Source organism: Fusarium flagelliforme (assembly GCF_020744385.1).
Source record: "Fusarium flagelliforme strain FIESC 12 MPI-CAGE-AA-0113 chromosome Unknown B0J16scaffold_3, whole genome shotgun sequence".
Classification (NCBI taxonomy): domain Eukaryota; kingdom Fungi; phylum Ascomycota; class Sordariomycetes; order Hypocreales; family Nectriaceae; genus Fusarium; species Fusarium flagelliforme.
Genome location: NW_025763505.1, coordinates 4,959,995 through 4,975,267, shown reverse-complemented (window position 1 = coordinate 4,975,267; position 15,273 = coordinate 4,959,995). Strand labels below are relative to the sequence as shown.

Below are 15,273 nucleotides of genomic sequence, written 5' to 3'. Positions count from 1 at the left end.
GCAGGGAATACGTCGTGGAAATCCCCACTTGTTGGCTAAGCTGTACTTGCTAAGAGCCCTCCTTCTTGACATCTCGCTGACCAGGTTGGCGCTTATACACAATCAGTCAACGAAGCGGCGCAAGTAACCCCTGAAACACTTGCTTCGACAGACACGACACGCCGCGATAACTACGGCAACACCGCCGACAGAGCGCCCTGGCATTCCTTGCACAGACTACCCGGGAAGTCAGACCGTAGAGCACGCCGTCGAAACCCTAAGACTTGTTAGTCAGAACTGCAATTGCAGATAACCCTTCCACTTGACTTCCCACTGACCAGTTCCGCACTTATACACAATCAGATGACATACAAACGACACGAATACCCCTGAAACACTCACCCCAAAAGAAACGACACTCCGCGGTAGAAACGACACTTCGCGATAACTACCGCAACACCACCGATATATCGCCTAGACACATTGAAGGATTGTTCGAAATGGCCGAGGGTGGCCGAGGGACGTATAGAACTAAAGCGCGAGCAATTGGAGTTCTGCAAGACAAAGAAAACATTGTCCGAGCTGGTAAGTCAGTAACAAAGGAACAACTGGAACTCGAAACTAACAAGCAAGGGAACAGTAATTGAACATACCACTCGGCGATACGACTGTAGAACAAGCACTAAGAATCGGAAGACTCTTTGAGGTTTAGAGGAGGGGAATGTTGAGGAATTCGGTGGTTCAACGCCTACCTCAGGAAGGAAGGAGGTCGAGACGACACGTAAGACTACCGTTCCTTCCTTATTCGATCTACACTAACTTGACCTTGACAGCCCACCTTATACCAGATATTAAACTCGATGGATTGTTTCACGCTTTGTTTTATCTCTAAATACTTCGAATACCATGAATTCCGACTTGTCAATTGCCGAACCGCCTCTTCCCTATACTCCATACCTTCCCAAACCGCTCTCATACCGCCGACGACAGCAGGGAGCCTCACAGCCCTTCTTGAAGAAACGGACGAGCAAGAACCGCCGCGAAAGAAAGACAAATGTCAAAGAAGGATTGCTAATTGGTATCTGAAGACGCAGGTTCTACTATCGATGCGATGCAAATGTCGAATTGCCAATCAGATTACACGAGAGAACCCATCCGGGCTGAGTCAACCGGTCAGCTTTAGCACCCACAACCCCACTATCGTCATGGATCACCCCTGCTGAACCTGCCGGACATGGATCGACGATCAAGATACAGGGATGTTAAGACACAAGATGTCATTCAAACAGACTCATGGGAGGGGCTTCAGAGGTGGGATCAGTAGAATTGATATCTTGGACGAGAATTCTTGCCCAAGTTACAGTAAGAGTATCAACCATCTTCCCCGTTGGTAAAGGCTAACTTAAAGGCTAAACAGGTAACTTTCGACCACGAGCGACTTACTATACGTTCCTTTCTCGCGAATCCCTCCACTTTACAAGTCGATCCAGAAAAAGCCATGACTTCAAGCCTCATGCATCCTTCCAAGAATTGCTGCAACTTGCCATGTTGGTCGCACCATCCTATTCGGCGGATTCCCCAACTGCACTAACACCCACTATTCGAGGTGGAGATCTTACCTTTCTTGGGTTCAGCCACCAGGCATCCAAAGCTCCAGACTCAGCCTCATGCAACAGTGATGCAACTCCGCCTTATAGGTTACAGGTAGTGGAAGCTCAGTCGTTGGTTAGTAGTTATGGAAGATCTGACTCACTGACCGACTTTACTCGCAGAACTTTACTCCTCTATCGACTTAAAGTGTAACCAACATACTTTGACGCATGCGTACTATATAAGACTGCCCGATTCCCCAACTCCTTGACTTTATTCTTCAGCAAGCACTTTACTTGTCACACCACCACCATGGCTTCCAACACAGAGTCAGACATCCCTTGGTTTCTCAAGTCGTCATGTCCGGTTCTCTTCCCGTTCGACGATGCTGTGAGAAAACCTCAGGCTGAATTCGAGGAGCATCTTCGTCACGAAATTGCCCATCGTCAAGACGATGCCGCCGCAGTTGAAGCCAGCCCAGAAAAGGCCATGACTGATGCTGATCAGTCTGAGACCTTTACTCTTGTCTCTACTTCAGCTGAGATCCGTCAAGGCATAGATGCCATGGACGTTTCTGGGGATACAGCACCAGAGTCAAAGCCAACCGAAACTCAACCTGCTGAGACGCATCCATTCATGGAGGGTCTGATCAACTACAAGAAGGAGGAGCCATCAAGAGACCTCCAAGGCATGATGTTGACAGAAAACGGCGACTTGGCTTATCGAAACAGCGAGGACGCCCTGGTGGATCTTTTCCACGAACTCGAGGAAGTTGTATCTGGCCCGCGTCTGAATGAGCTTCTCTCTGCCGCCTGGAAAGAAAACCCCGTCGCCACCCTTAGAATCATCTTCAACTCTCGCTCTATTCACCTGGGAAAGAGTTCACGAGTTACCTTCTACCGCTGTGCTGGCTGGCTGGCACAGAATCATCCTTTAACTCTTGTGGCTAATTTGCGGTGGTTGACCCGCCCAGTCATTGAAAAGAAGGCCAAGAAGGAAGAAGAAGATATCGTTGTTGTCGAAGACGAGAACCAAGACGAAGCGGCCAAGTTTGATGTTAAGAATGGAGTTGCGCATGGGTACTGGAAGGATCTTCTTAACATCCTTGCTCTTGCGGTCAACGACAAGCTTACTGCCCTCGATAACCCTAGCGACATCCTCAACAGTGAGAACCCTGGTATCATCCGAGGAAAGTCTATCAAGCGCGGCAGTCGGGGTCAACGTGGAGGTCGAGGTCGAGGTGGACGCGGTCGTGGGCGAGGCTCTGGAGTCTTGAGTGGACGCATCGAGTCAACATCCGATATTGAAGAGAAGAAAGACAAGGTTCGCCGTGACCCAAAGGACCTCAAGAAGGAAACAAGGGCAAACCGACACGAGACTGCGACAACCATCTTCAAGAATGACCCGGTTTACCGCGCACTGCACCTGAGTGTTGCTCGTCTATTCGCCGAACAGCTGGAGAAGGATATCCGAGCGTTTCGCGGAGACGACAAGAAGGCCAAGCGTACCATTTCGCTATGTGGCAAATGGGCTCCTTCGCACGACCACTTCCATGACCGACACACCTTCATCGTCAGCACCATTGCCGAAATCATGTACCCCAGGTCGTCAATCGACAACGAGAAGCTGCAGCCTACCGACAACCACGAGACTTATTTGCGATTCGCTCGTGAAGAGTATCGAAAGGATGTATCTGCTCTTCGAAAGCATCTTGAAATCGTCGAACGTCCCATCACAGACAAGAAGTTCGAGGAGATCAAATACGACCGAGTTCCATCTCTCGCCATGAACCAGTACAGCAAGCTGTTTATTGAGAAGGACGCCGACCACTTCGATGAGTACCTCGACAAAGTTGCTGAAGGAAAGGCCAACATCTCCGGAGCTACTCTTCTGCCGTCTACCTTGATCCACAAGGTACGTGGGGGTGCCTCGAGTGCCTCACGCCTCGAGCAGAAGATTGCTCAGATTGAAGGTAAAGTCCTTGATGGACAGTGGAACACACTAGTCCAACGTATCAAGGACTCTGGTACTATGAACTCGAGTATTGCTGTCTGTGACGTTTCCGGCAGCATGGGGTCTCCTGTGTTCAGGGATAAGACTACTCCCATGGACTCGGCCATAGGTCTGTCGCTTCTGGTCGCTGAAGTGGCCAAGCCTCCGTTTGCTGGTGCCTTCATCACGTTCAGCTCTATACCAGCGGTCGAAACAGTCGACTTATCCTCAACCTTGGAGGAGAAAGTTCAGGCCATGAGTCGCTCCGACTGGGGTATGAGTACTGACTTCGTTGCTGTGTTTGAGAAGTTGATTCTTCCAATGGCTATCAAGAACAACCTGAAGAACGAGGACATGATCAAACGTGTCTTTGTCTTTAGTGACATGCAGTTCAACAGCGCGAGCGAGTCAAATCATTCTCCTCCCAGCTGGTCTACTAATCCTTACGCCGCACTGGACGAGGATGAAACTATAGACCGGAGCAACTGGGGCAGCTGGGGCACCTCCTATGAACGCATACAAAGAATGTATGAAGAAGCAGGCTACGACATGCCAGAGCTGGTCTTCTGGAATCTCGCTGGCGGAAGAGCAGGATACGGGCAGTCCGGTGGAGATCCAATTGCTCCTAAGCCTGTTAAGGCGGATGAGATTGGCACAAGTCTCGTCAGTGGATACTCGCAGGGTCTTCTGAAGGTGTTCCTGGATGGAGGTGGATTCGAAGAGGAAGAGGAGGAGGAAGTGGTTATTGAGAAGGGTGAGGAGGGCAATGTCACGCAGAAGACGAAGAAGGTTGCGATGACGCCTCTGAAGATTGTACAAAAGGCGGTTAGCCATCCAGCGTATGAGATGCTGAAGGTTGTTGACTAGATGAGTTATGACAAATACCCAAAATGATGATTATCTTTATACTATTGCTAATCAGGTGGTTGTCAGAGGAATTGTTCTCTAAGGCGTAGCCTAAGTACTGGTCTAAACTTGCATAAGGTAGCCAAATTGATTCGTCTCTTATGCTTAAGGCGGCCAATTCTTCTGACACCCTGACGTTAAGTGACCAAAGCAGCGATATCGTCTTCGAACCCAGCAGCATGTAATTCCTGGAGTGTCTCGTTCCAAACCTGATCAACCAGAACATCCCCATGTGTATAATACCAGCACGCCAATCTAATGAAGGTTAGCATCCTGTCCAGAGGATTCAAGGAGTGAATACTTACGGAGCAATTTCACAACTCATCAAGAAACACCCATGGCTCTCCCTTCCATGACCAAACACGGCATCCGCATACGTCGCAGCACCCTCCTCCACCCTCCTTCCCACCATCTTCAAAATTGTCCTGATAATCATTCCTGCGAAGCCTTTCGCATTGTGGTGGCCACCCAAATTCGTACCGCTCGTAAGACCCGGATCAACCATGTTAATCACTACATCATCCGTACTGATCTTTTCGCTCAATCGGACAGTGAAGAGTTGGTTAAGCAGTTTTGACACACCGTATCGTTCACCGGGACTGATGAAGTTGGTAGGATCGTCAAAGGAGGAGAGGAGAGGGTTTTGCTTGTGGTTGGGAAAGGTGCAGAGGTGAGCGGTTAGGGAGTTGACGATGCTTATATGAGGATTTGGGGATTTAGTTTTGAGAATGGGGATGAGGAGTAGGGTTAGAAGAGCTGTGCTGAAGTGATTTACCTGCACGGTAACTTCATGACCCGTTTCCTTGACAGTCTGAAACTTGGATGGTGATAATCCAGCATTGAGTATCACAAAATCCACCCTCTCCAACGTCTCACACTTCTTCGCAAACGCCCTAATAGAGTCATACTCACACATATCCAATTCCCAAACATCAATCTTAACCTCTTTACCCTCCTGCTCTAGCTTCTTCGCTGCCTCTCTCCCCTTTTCTATGTTCCGTACGCCCATGATAAGATGGGACAGACCAAGGGAGATGAGTTGGCGTGAAGCTTCGAAGCCGAGACCTGTGTTTGAGCCAGTGATGATAGCGGTTTTAGATTGGACTTGGGGGCATGTTGGAAGAGGGATTTTAGTGAGGAATTGGTTTCGGATAAAGGTTGGAAGCCAGAAGTTTGGGAGAGGAGGGAGGTACTTTGATGGAGTATATTCTGGGTTGTTTTTGGAGGGCATTTTGGTGATGTTCAGGCGGAACTGAAAGACTGCAAAGTATTGAAAGGGAAACAGCAATAGAAAATAATTTAATGATGTTTCTGGCCCTAACTACAGACTTTATGAGGTGTTTGATGAGTTTTATACAAGAAATATTACTCTACTCATTATTTGCTCTTCTTCATTGCTGGTGTTGAGCAATCCCAAATAGGAAATTGCAAAAGTCTTGGCATTCTTACAGCAGCGTCATGACCAATCAGAAGCTCTATAACCGATGACAAGCAGAATAATACGACGGTGGAAAATACATAGAACGACGTAAGAAGGGTTCAGTTCGATCAGATGAGGACGGAGTTAGGAAATTGTTGTTGATTAGATCCGGAGTGATGTCTTTGAGGTTGTTTGGTGGTTTTGGTGAGGATGGATCGCTGAAGCTAAAGCAAGAGAACAGAATGACAACCCGCTTTAGAGGTCATGATACCTTTGACTTACACAACCTTCCATGCACAGATCTGAAAGTGATGGATCAGTCTATGCAGCTACTACAAGAAATGTACATGAATTCGACCTACTGGACATGAGGTCAGGGCACCTAGTCCTCCAAACATCAATTGCGCCTTGTTCTCCGCTTACAAGACGCTACAAGACGGCAACAACCACATCCTTATTCCCATCAACAACATATCCACAGTGGACCTTTCATCTCCATCCCCATCTCCATGAACAGAACAGACCACCTTCAATTCCTTATCACTTACACGCTTATCTCTCCAGATAAACCAGTGGATCTATTCATGACATGCTAAAACGGTACTTCGGCTCGGAAGCTACATCTACCACCGATGCGATTGATAGATAGCACTGACTCGCCTTCTTTTTACGCCCAGGATTCCCCATCATGACATCTACCCCTCGTGTCCCTTGCGCCCTACAATACCGACTATCCAATTAAACTCGTCAATGCCTTTCCCGCGATGTGGAGTGCCCCGCGATAGCTCTCATGATCAATCACCGGCAACGGAGTAGATGAATACTTTATATACCATCATGTTGTCTACTAATTCAAACCGAATCTTCATAGATACTCTTTGATACCATTGACTGCTTATTTTATTCACAATGACCGTCGTCACACTTCCCGAACCTTTTGCGAGCATTCCCCGAGAGAACTTCCTCTTCGGCGCATCTCCCCTCCAACCACTCCCCAGAATATCCGCTGCTCTAGGTGGAAAGGTCAACGTCTACGCAAAGCGCGAAGACTGCAACTCCGGTCTCGCCTATGGCGGTAACAAAGTCCGAAAGCTAGAGTGAGTCCCTATCAACAATACATACCACATCAACTAACTGTTTAGGTATCTTGCAGCTGAAGCTCAAGCCCAAGGCGCCGATACCCTCGTCTCAATCGGCGGCGTCCAATCCAACCACACCCGCGCCGTCACAGCCGTCGCCACAAGCCTCGGCCTCAAAGCCGCAACCGTCCAAGAACACTGGGTCGACTGGGAAGACCCTGGTTATGAAAAGGTCGGCAACATTCAGCTCTCAAGACTCATGGGCGGTGATGTTAGACTGGACCCTTCGACATTCGGTATCGAGCACAAGACTACCCTCGCCAAGCTTACCGATGAGTTGAAGAGCAGTGGACGTAAACCATACTATATTCCTGCTGGTGCTTCGGATCATCCGCTCGGTGGTCTTGGTTTCGCACGATGGGCATTCGAAGTTGAAGCTCAAGAAAAGGAACTTGGTATTTTCTTCGATACCATCATTGTATGCGCCGTTACAGGATCTACCTTTGCAGGTATGATCGCCGGTTTCAAACTCGCCCAAAAGAACGGCTCTCCCGCGCGTAAAATCATCGGCATCGACGCCTCAGGAAAAGTCCAACAAACATTCGACCAAGTCCTGCGCATCGCGAAATCCACAGCCTCAAAGATCGGTCTCAGCGAGGACGACATTACAGCAGACGATGTTATTCTCAACCCTGACTACAACGCCAAGATCTATGGAATTCCTGACGAGACAACCCTCGAGGCGATGAGATTTGGAGCTGCGACGGAGGCGTTTATCACAGATCCTGTTTATGAGGGCAAGAGTTTGGCGGGTATGATGGATTTGATCAAGACGGGCAAGATTAGTGGTGGCAATGTGCTTTATGCGCATTTGGGAGGACAATTGGCTTTGAATGCTTATTCCAGTCTTTAGAGTAGAGGATATTAAATAGAAATGTATATATCCGTTGTCGATCATTGGTTGCTAGGTTGTCAGCATTCCTCGTCAGGATCAATATGTATCCAAACTGTACCTCGACAAACGTCACTAAACCATCAGAGTTACAAATAGATACAATGAGTACCTCTCAAGATACCAAATATGACATTCTCTCTACAATAACAGAATTCTTCAATCTGTCCACCAAGCATCCCCTGCCCAACAATGCAAGCGACTATCTCATCGAAGCATCCTACGTCATTCAATCCTCCCCGGATACCCTAGAGCAGACAACTCTTGGAGAGTTATTCCTCGGCGAAGAGAAGCTCATGCAACAAATCGAATGGGCGATAGATGAACCCCAAGAAACGTTTATTCATGAGAAGCTAGCTGCTGTGTGGACGGGATGGTCTATTCGTGCAGATGATGGTTCGCTTATAAGCCATAAGAAAGGCCTCATCGGTTTAACATACGTTGAAGGAAAATGGAAGATCTCAGGGTTAGCATCAACACAACGCTCGCACTCAACACCAGACAACGACAATGATCTCGAACAAGAAATCATGTCTCCCATAAACGCCCTCCTAGCCGACTTCTCCTCACCGAACTGGTCCGTTCTAAAACAATGTTTCATTCCCAACGCAGGCGTGACACTCTACCGTCCACCCAATGCACCAGCGCCCATGACGATGGAACAGTCCATCACTAGGTTGCAGAACATGATCAAGAGTGGTATTAGTATTCAGGAGAAGCTTCATGATGTGCAGGTGAGGAAACATGGGGATTTGGCGCTTGTTTGGGCGCCTTTTGTGGTGGAGATTGATGGTAGGGTTGCGCATGAGGGGGTTAATGCTTTTACGCTTTTGAAGAGGGGGGAGAGGTGGTGTTTTGGAGGATGTCAGGACTATGGAGTTCCTTTGAGTTAATTATGAGCTTTGGAGAGTGGTTTTATTGTGCTGGATATGGAGGTGGAGGAGTATTATCTATGGTATGGATCTTGATCAATGTTAGCCTGAGTCGACACATTCACTATGATACCATTACAGCTGGGTGCTATTTGTAGGAACAGAAATAATGCTGATATTGATGGCTTCTACGAAAATGAACGATACCAGGCTCGACACCTGAGTCGCTGTTACTTCGCTCTACTCGGCTTCCACAATTTTAAAATACATACAAAACTATCGTGCTTCTTAGTTGCAATCTTTTCACGGCTTGATACGGTACTGTAGTTTGGGATGATGACCTCCCAGTGTAATTGTTCAATGATCGACACACCAGGTATTGAACAGCTCTTCTCCATGGAAGAAGTCATGTAGAAAATTGTCCATCCTGCTTCTAGGCAGGTACGAAGCTCGAGGGTCCTTGCATTCGTGCCTGCACTTGCCGTTCGTGAATCACAGCCGTTAAGTGCCGGCACCTTCTTCGCGCCTTCCTCATAAGCTACATTAACTCCCGCCTCCCCACCGCACGCAACTTCAACCTCACATCCACTTCACACCCACTTCACATCACGAAAGCCACCCAAAAGCAACCAGTTAAGCCTGTCGAAAGATGGTTTCATGCGGGGTCTGCTAGAAGGAGTTCCCTGCTGGATGGTACGCTCTCGAGCAACATCTTAATGCGACTGGTCACTGGTACGATAACCAGTACACAACAACAACAACAACGGTCACCACCTATTACAACTCATGGGACTGGGAATGCGGCATTTGCTGCGCTGGGTTCCGTCGTCGTAAAGACTGCGAGAACCATGAGATCAACGAATGTTTCTACTGCGGTGATTGCGATCGCCAGTTTAACAGTTGGAATGCTATCCAGCAGGTACGTTGTCCGACCGCTTCAGCTTATGTCGCTAACCTTTCAAGCACCTGAACTCGAGCCGACATGGAGGATCGAATCAAGTTATTCAGTATCAGAACAACAGTACCGTTTTTCATTCCCAACAGAATGGAGTTCAATGCCCATTCTGCTGTGCAAATTATAACGCCGCAAGCGGTGTCGCTCACCACCTAGAGAGGGGATGTTGTCCGAATGCACCCCTTGACAGAGACACACTCTACCAAGAAGTTAAGAAACGAGATCCTGATGGGCTGATCACCAATCAGTTTCTTGAATGGGAACCAACCGTTCATTACCAAGCAACAGAGCTTGCATTCAACAGTCACTATGGCGAATACGAGTGCTATATTTGCCACGACCTGTTCCCCTACCTCTCGAGTCTAAACCAGCACCTCGACTCACCTCGACATCAGCGGGATCTCTACCATTGCCCAAACAGGTCTTGTCTCAGGGAGTTTACTACACTTGCCGGACTTATTAATCACTTGGAGAGTGAATCGTGCCGGTTCATGCGTTTCCAGGCTGTTCAGAATGGCATCAGGGGGCTTTTCTCTTCGCAACGCAGCGTCGCCTTTCGGTAAAGAACGAGCGATCGGATGTATCGGGTAGCAAGGGCCATCCTTAGTTCTCGATTATGGTACTGGAGTTCGATGGAAGATTCTTTGTATGGTATTGACAAAGGAGTCACAATGGCCGAACTACGAAATAGTATGTTCGAGGTCAGATTGGTTGTTCTGCATGTATATGTCATCAAAGGACATTTCTTATGAAGGTTGTTAGGACCATGTATGCTATCTCAGAAGGACAACCAATCACAGGGATACTAAAGCATGGTATATCAAACGTCCATGGTTTCTGTCAGATCGAATAGAAACAATAACACCAATTGAATCCATATCCGAGACAACCTCGCTCTTGGCAATCAAGTCGATCATTCTGCCAATGTCTCACTCCCTATTTCCTATTCCCGCCACCAGATTTTGACAAATCGATCCGAGCAGTCACAAAAGCAGAATCACCTCATCCAAGAAGCAAAGAAACTGAGGCTGACGAGTTTATCTACTAACCGTTATTGATCAGCGCTTTGACAGTTGCTCTGCAACCACCTGACTCAGGTCACTTAGTCGGATGACAGAACATGACAAAAAGTCTGCTTGTTATATGTGAATCCACAGCCGTATAATAAAACTTCGTACTAGTCATTGAACTGGTGTTTTGAACTCAGCCTCCCAAGTTTGAGGCGACTTTTGTGGTCCCTCTTCCTGACGAACCAACAGTACTTTAGACGATTGACGTGCATTTGCTCTCAGACATTTTCTAAGTGATTGATCACTTTTTACACGGGCTTAGGGAATTTTTTTCCTGCATTATTGCCGTGGTCTCAGATATTACTTTAGCTGTTTGCAGTTCCTTGGAGGATGATCACCGTACGATGTTGAGCGCACGGTAAACGGACTCTTGGTGTATTCCGGTATTGGGGGTTGAAGGAAGCTCTTCATAGGGGACTCGGGGGATGACCCGAGACACGTCAGAGCTAGACGCCGTCCCGTACGTTAGTGCCCGCGAGGCTCAAACTCACTGTGCAAAACTTGACTGTGGGAATAGTCGACCGCGTGTTCAGTCCGGGTGACATTTGGCCTAGAAAATTCAGACTAGGTAATAACATGGAAGCTGAAGACCCTTGGAAGTTTAATTTACGTGACAAAGTGGCTTGATTTAGTGTGTTATATTGCGTATCCTATATGTATATGTATATATCTATGCTATTCTGGATTAAGCGTACGTCTTAATCATCTTAAGAACAGCCTCGTTAATCTCCTTGGGGTTGGTAGCGCTCAGGTAATGACCACCACCCTCAACAAAGTCAAGCGTGGCTTCAGGGCTGGAAGTAAACAGCTTGATATGCTCAGCTGGAACAGTCGTACCAAAGACCGGATCCGCAGTACCCTAAAATTGAAAACGATGGTTAGCTTTGACTCTAGTGTAGCCCTGTGGAGGCTCAAACTCACCTGGAGCCAGTAAACAGGACACTTAACGTCTCGGAGGCGGCGCAAAAGACCGTCCCGCTCGAAAAGGTTCACCACGGCGATGCGGAGCTTCTTGCGGCCCTCGTCGCCGCTGTATACCTGCTTGAGCGTCTCGTCCCAGAAGGCGAGGAGCTCGGGTGATGGGTCGCTGCCGAAGCCTACGGATGATACTAGACCGCGCCAGACTTCGGGGACGACAAAGTCGGGCGTGGGAGTTGGGCTGCTCCAGCTTTCGAAGAAGGGACCGAGTTGGGTCTTTGGGTCCCAGCAACCTTTCTCGCGAGAGACTGAGGACTCGTAGTCCATGGAAGTACCGAGTGGCAGGAGACCGAGGATCTGTGATGTTGTCAGCCAATGGTCTTGTTCTGTCTAACTACATTGGGTATGTGAAATGGCCAAGCTAGTTTAGTCTAGTCTGCACCGTTTCTACCATATTTCCAAGAGACGGGAACAGGAACAGAAAGTCTACCTTTTCAGGGGCAAGAAGAGCCATGCGAACAACGATCCAGCCACCAGCGCTGGTACCTAGAGCAAAAGCCTTGTCAACGCCAAGAGCCTCCATGACCTGCAGGTTCATGATGGCGGAATCCCAGTAAGTGAAATGCTCCGACTTGACGCTTGTGGCGCCGTGGCCGAGAGGCTCGATGGCGAGAAGGTTGACGGCATCTGTGAGTTCTTTTGTGTCGAACTGATGGTTGAAGAGTGAGGAGGTGGTGCACATGGAGTTGACGAGAACGAGGGTGGGCTTTGAGGCGTCGATTCCTGCGCCTGAGACACGATAGCCAGCATCGATGCCTCCAAGGTGGGGAACACGAATAGTAGTTTTGGCAGCCATTGTGAGATACGAGATATCAATAGTGATGAAGATCTTTTTCAAGGATAAAAAGAAAAGAGACAAAGGCTTGGTGTTTATGTGACTAAATGTCTTGGGATGCAGAAGCTAGAATACTTCAAGACAAGAGGTGACCATTTTTGTACTGGAACCTAGACGACGATCAAGGGGGCATGATGATGATCAAGCTGTGGGACCTGGGATCCGCATGGGGATAGTTCTCCGGTCTTTGAAGCTCATGACGGCTCTATTCCGCTGCTGAAACTAGGACTGGACTGAACGGCCGCTTTACTAAGGTAAGGCTGTATTGCGAACGGACTGGACATTTTCTCAACGGGCCGGACCGTTGAGAAAAGAGGTTGTTTGTCATAAGGTTCTTTGTTTATATTCGACTTATTGTGCAGTATGTGTTTTTGATATGTTCGGAATTTCTTGTCATCCTTCCATCACCACGTGGTTATGTGTCAGATCAGATCCTCCTCGGCAAATGATGAACCCTTGTAGCGAGTAATTTGTTGGACGACCAGGGGGTATGCAGACCACTGCCACGGTACAGGAACGATCCCAAGTCAGTGTGAGGCACAGAAAAAAGAAAAGAAAAAGTGATAAATAAGATAGAACATAATAATATGACAGAGAATGTCACTTATCCACTCATCAGTCCAATCGGAATGATGTGCCCCTTGGCGCTTTAGAGTCCAAACTCTAAGTCGAGCCTGGATGATATCCGCCGGACTCTTTAGTCAAAGAAGTTTTTCTTCTGCCCCCTAATGTGCGGTACACCAAGTTGTCTTCTGTTTCTGGCGTGGAATAATATTGACAGGGTAGACTATCACTAGAGTCTTGGGACTTCACCCGCGTTTGGGCCCTCGGAATTGCGGGAGACTCGGGTTCGCGCTAGCTAGGGGACAATACGGCGTATCGAATGTTGAGAAAAAAGCAGGAGACTTGACTATTTGGTTCTAGTAAATAGACTGAAGATGTTTTATATCCAGGCCTCTCCCTCGTTTTCTGTTTCACTCTAACTGTGCTGTGTGTCTTTGTTCGTTTTGTTTTTACTCAGTTCAGTTCAGTTCCTTTCTTTAAATCATGTCTGATCAGGAGTCTCAGCTCCCCGGCCTTCCCGGCTTTGACAGACATAACATTCAGCCATGGACTGTCGAGGTTGTTGTTTCCATGACAGTTCTGGCTTTGGTTTCGTGTGTTTTGAGGTTGTACAGTCGACATCTGAAGGCGCAGAAACTATGGTGGGATGATTATGTTATTCTATTCGCCATGGTAAGAACATTTCTTTCCCAAATACACTCACGGAATCTAATCTTTTAGGCCTGGAATTTGGTTGTCGTGGGCTTCATCTTTGCCATGCACGCAAACGGTATGGGTATTCACGCCGATCAAGTCCCCATGGACCAAATCGTCATGATGGCGAAATGGCTCGTCGTCGCAGAAGTTCTCTACGCTTGGAATCTGGGATGGACCAAGCTGAGTCTTTTGCTCATGTACTACCGCATCTTCCGCGTGCCCTACTTTAAGAAGATGGCCTGGATTGTGGGTTCGTTCGTCTTTGCTTGGGTCATCACCATCACCTTCCTTTTCATCTTCATCTGCGTCCCTGTCGCCAAACTGTGGTATCCCGATCTTCCGGGTTATTGCATTAACCAGGTCGGTACCTGGATCGCCAACGCCGCCTCGACGATCTTCACCGATATTGTCATCTTGTGTCTTCCTATCCCGCCTATCTGGAAACTTCAACTCGGTAGACCTGAAAAGCTTGGTCTTACAGCTGCTTTCGCCATCGGTTCTTTCGTCGTCTTCGCTTCAGCGTACCGAACGAGCGTGCTCTTCACCTACGACGCCAAAGATCCGAGCTACACCCTCGCCCCGACAGTAGGATGGACCGAAATCGAAATGTCCGCCGGTATCGTCTCCGCGAATCTCCCCACCATGTTGCCCGTCCTCCGTCTCGTCGCCAAGTTCACCGGTCTAAGCAGCTTCGCCTCCACGATTCGCAGCAACGGACAATCCAAGGGCGATCAATCTACCAAGGGTCTCAAGTCCGACAACAACAACGGTGGTCGAAGCAACAACTCCACTTCTGTATCCTCCAATAACTTCTACCGCCTCCCTGACGACAACGACTCCGACACACCCATCAAGGGTGCCCACTATACCGAGTCGACTGTCCCCGCGGACGCGAGATTACGACCCGACATTGAAGGCTTTGAGCTTACTACCAAGACGTATAATGCGAGGGTGGATGGAAATACTAGCGATGAGGAGATGTTTCAGGGGATTAGAGTGCATAGGGAGTTTCACCAGTCGAGTATACAAAATTAGGACACACGGCATTCATGATATTGGATAATATGAGCGGGTGACAAACACCAACATAGCGACAGCGATAGCGTCTTTCTCTCTTTAGAATGAAATACCCAAGCAATTTATTTTACATCGATACTGCTCTACTCTCACTATTGCCATCTTATCATTATCATTGAATGATATGTATAAGTGCGCATGACTTACAACCACGAATGTCATGACATTTAACTTTCCACTACGCCGGGAATACCCATAATCCATTTGCCCGATCGATCATAAGCCACGGCAAAAACGTTTGTCTTCACCAACATTCCAGCACAAAACTCAAGTCTCAGTATTCCCGAAAGATTCTCGTCAAGTTCTAG

General features: G+C 48.1%; 5 protein-coding genes across 5 annotated transcripts; 3 read left to right on the top strand and 2 right to left on the bottom strand.

Annotated features, from left to right (window-relative positions):
• The first annotated feature begins 1,446 nt into the window (after positions 1–1,446).
• On the top strand, positions 1,447–4,618 carry B0J16DRAFT_116990 (uncharacterized protein). The gene is made up of 2 exons (XM_046121552.1): positions 1,447–1,683; positions 1,752–4,618. Exon 2 carries the CDS (start codon positions 1,882–1,884, stop codon positions 4,426–4,428), a length of 2,547 nt encoding a protein of 848 aa, XP_045985451.1. The 5' UTR covers positions 1,447–1,683; positions 1,752–1,881; the 3' UTR covers positions 4,429–4,618.
• B0J16DRAFT_413902 (uncharacterized protein) lies at positions 4,605–5,780 on the bottom strand (the record flags this gene model as incomplete). Its single annotated transcript, XM_046133398.1, has 2 exons — positions 4,773–5,780; positions 4,605–4,722 (listed from the first exon to the last, which is right to left on the bottom strand). Exons 1-2 carry the CDS (start codon positions 5,696–5,698, stop codon positions 4,605–4,607), a joined length of 1,044 nt encoding a protein of 347 aa, XP_045985450.1. The 5' UTR covers positions 5,699–5,780.
• A 762-nt stretch (positions 5,781–6,542) lies between these two features.
• Positions 6,543–8,974, top strand: B0J16DRAFT_303387 (tryptophan synthase beta subunit-like PLP-dependent enzyme). The gene is made up of 3 exons (XM_046124670.1): positions 6,543–6,984; positions 7,030–7,871; positions 8,072–8,974. Exons 1-3 carry the CDS (start codon positions 6,797–6,799, stop codon positions 8,809–8,811), a joined length of 1,770 nt encoding a protein of 589 aa, XP_045985449.1. The 5' UTR covers positions 6,543–6,796; the 3' UTR covers positions 8,812–8,974.
• A 2,453-nt stretch (positions 8,975–11,427) lies between these two features.
• On the bottom strand, positions 11,428–12,979 carry B0J16DRAFT_339838 (Alpha/Beta hydrolase protein). Its single transcript, XM_046127596.1, has 3 exons — positions 12,224–12,979; positions 11,737–12,090; positions 11,428–11,674 (listed from the first exon to the last, which is right to left on the bottom strand). Exons 1-3 carry the CDS (start codon positions 12,587–12,589, stop codon positions 11,501–11,503), a joined length of 894 nt encoding a protein of 297 aa, XP_045985448.1. The 5' UTR covers positions 12,590–12,979; the 3' UTR covers positions 11,428–11,500.
• A 609-nt stretch (positions 12,980–13,588) lies between these two features.
• B0J16DRAFT_303385 (uncharacterized protein) lies at positions 13,589–15,052 on the top strand. The gene is made up of 2 exons (XM_046124669.1): positions 13,589–13,864; positions 13,913–15,052. Exons 1-2 carry the CDS (start codon positions 13,676–13,678, stop codon positions 14,921–14,923), a joined length of 1,200 nt encoding a protein of 399 aa, XP_045985447.1. The 5' UTR covers positions 13,589–13,675; the 3' UTR covers positions 14,924–15,052.
• The last annotated feature ends 221 nt before the right edge of the window (positions 15,053–15,273 follow it).

What these genes read in the sequence shown, in the direction of transcription:
- B0J16DRAFT_116990 (XM_046121552.1), top strand. Translation starts at nt 1,882, where the DNA reads ATGGCTTCCAACACAGAGTCAGACATCCCTTGGTTTCTCAAGTCGTCA.
- B0J16DRAFT_303387 (XM_046124670.1), top strand. Translation starts at nt 6,797, where the DNA reads ATGACCGTCGTCACACTTCCCGAACCTTTTGCGAGCATTCCCCGAGAG. An exon ending in AACAAAGTCCGAAAGCTAGA is followed by an intron (nt 6,985 to 7,029) that starts GTGAGTCCCTAT and finishes CTAACTGTTTAG; the next exon opens with GTATCTTGCAGCTGAAGCTC. An exon ending in GGCTTTGAATGCTTATTCCA is followed by an intron (nt 7,872 to 8,071) that starts GTCTTTAGAGTA and finishes CTACAATAACAG; the next exon opens with AATTCTTCAATCTGTCCACC.
- B0J16DRAFT_339838 (XM_046127596.1), bottom strand. Translation starts at nt 12,589, where the DNA reads ATGGCTGCCAAAACTACTATTCGTGTTCCCCACCTTGGAGGCATCGAT. An exon ending in CTCTTCTTGCCCCTGAAAAG is followed by an intron (nt 12,091 to 12,223) that starts GTAGACTTTCTG and finishes ACAACATCACAG; the next exon opens with ATCCTCGGTCTCCTGCCACT. An exon ending in GTCCTGTTTACTGGCTCCAG is followed by an intron (nt 11,675 to 11,736) that starts GTGAGTTTGAGC and finishes TTTCAATTTTAG; the next exon opens with GGTACTGCGGATCCGGTCTT.
- B0J16DRAFT_303385 (XM_046124669.1), top strand. Translation starts at nt 13,676, where the DNA reads ATGTCTGATCAGGAGTCTCAGCTCCCCGGCCTTCCCGGCTTTGACAGA. An exon ending in ATGTTATTCTATTCGCCATG is followed by an intron (nt 13,865 to 13,912) that starts GTAAGAACATTT and finishes CTAATCTTTTAG; the next exon opens with GCCTGGAATTTGGTTGTCGT.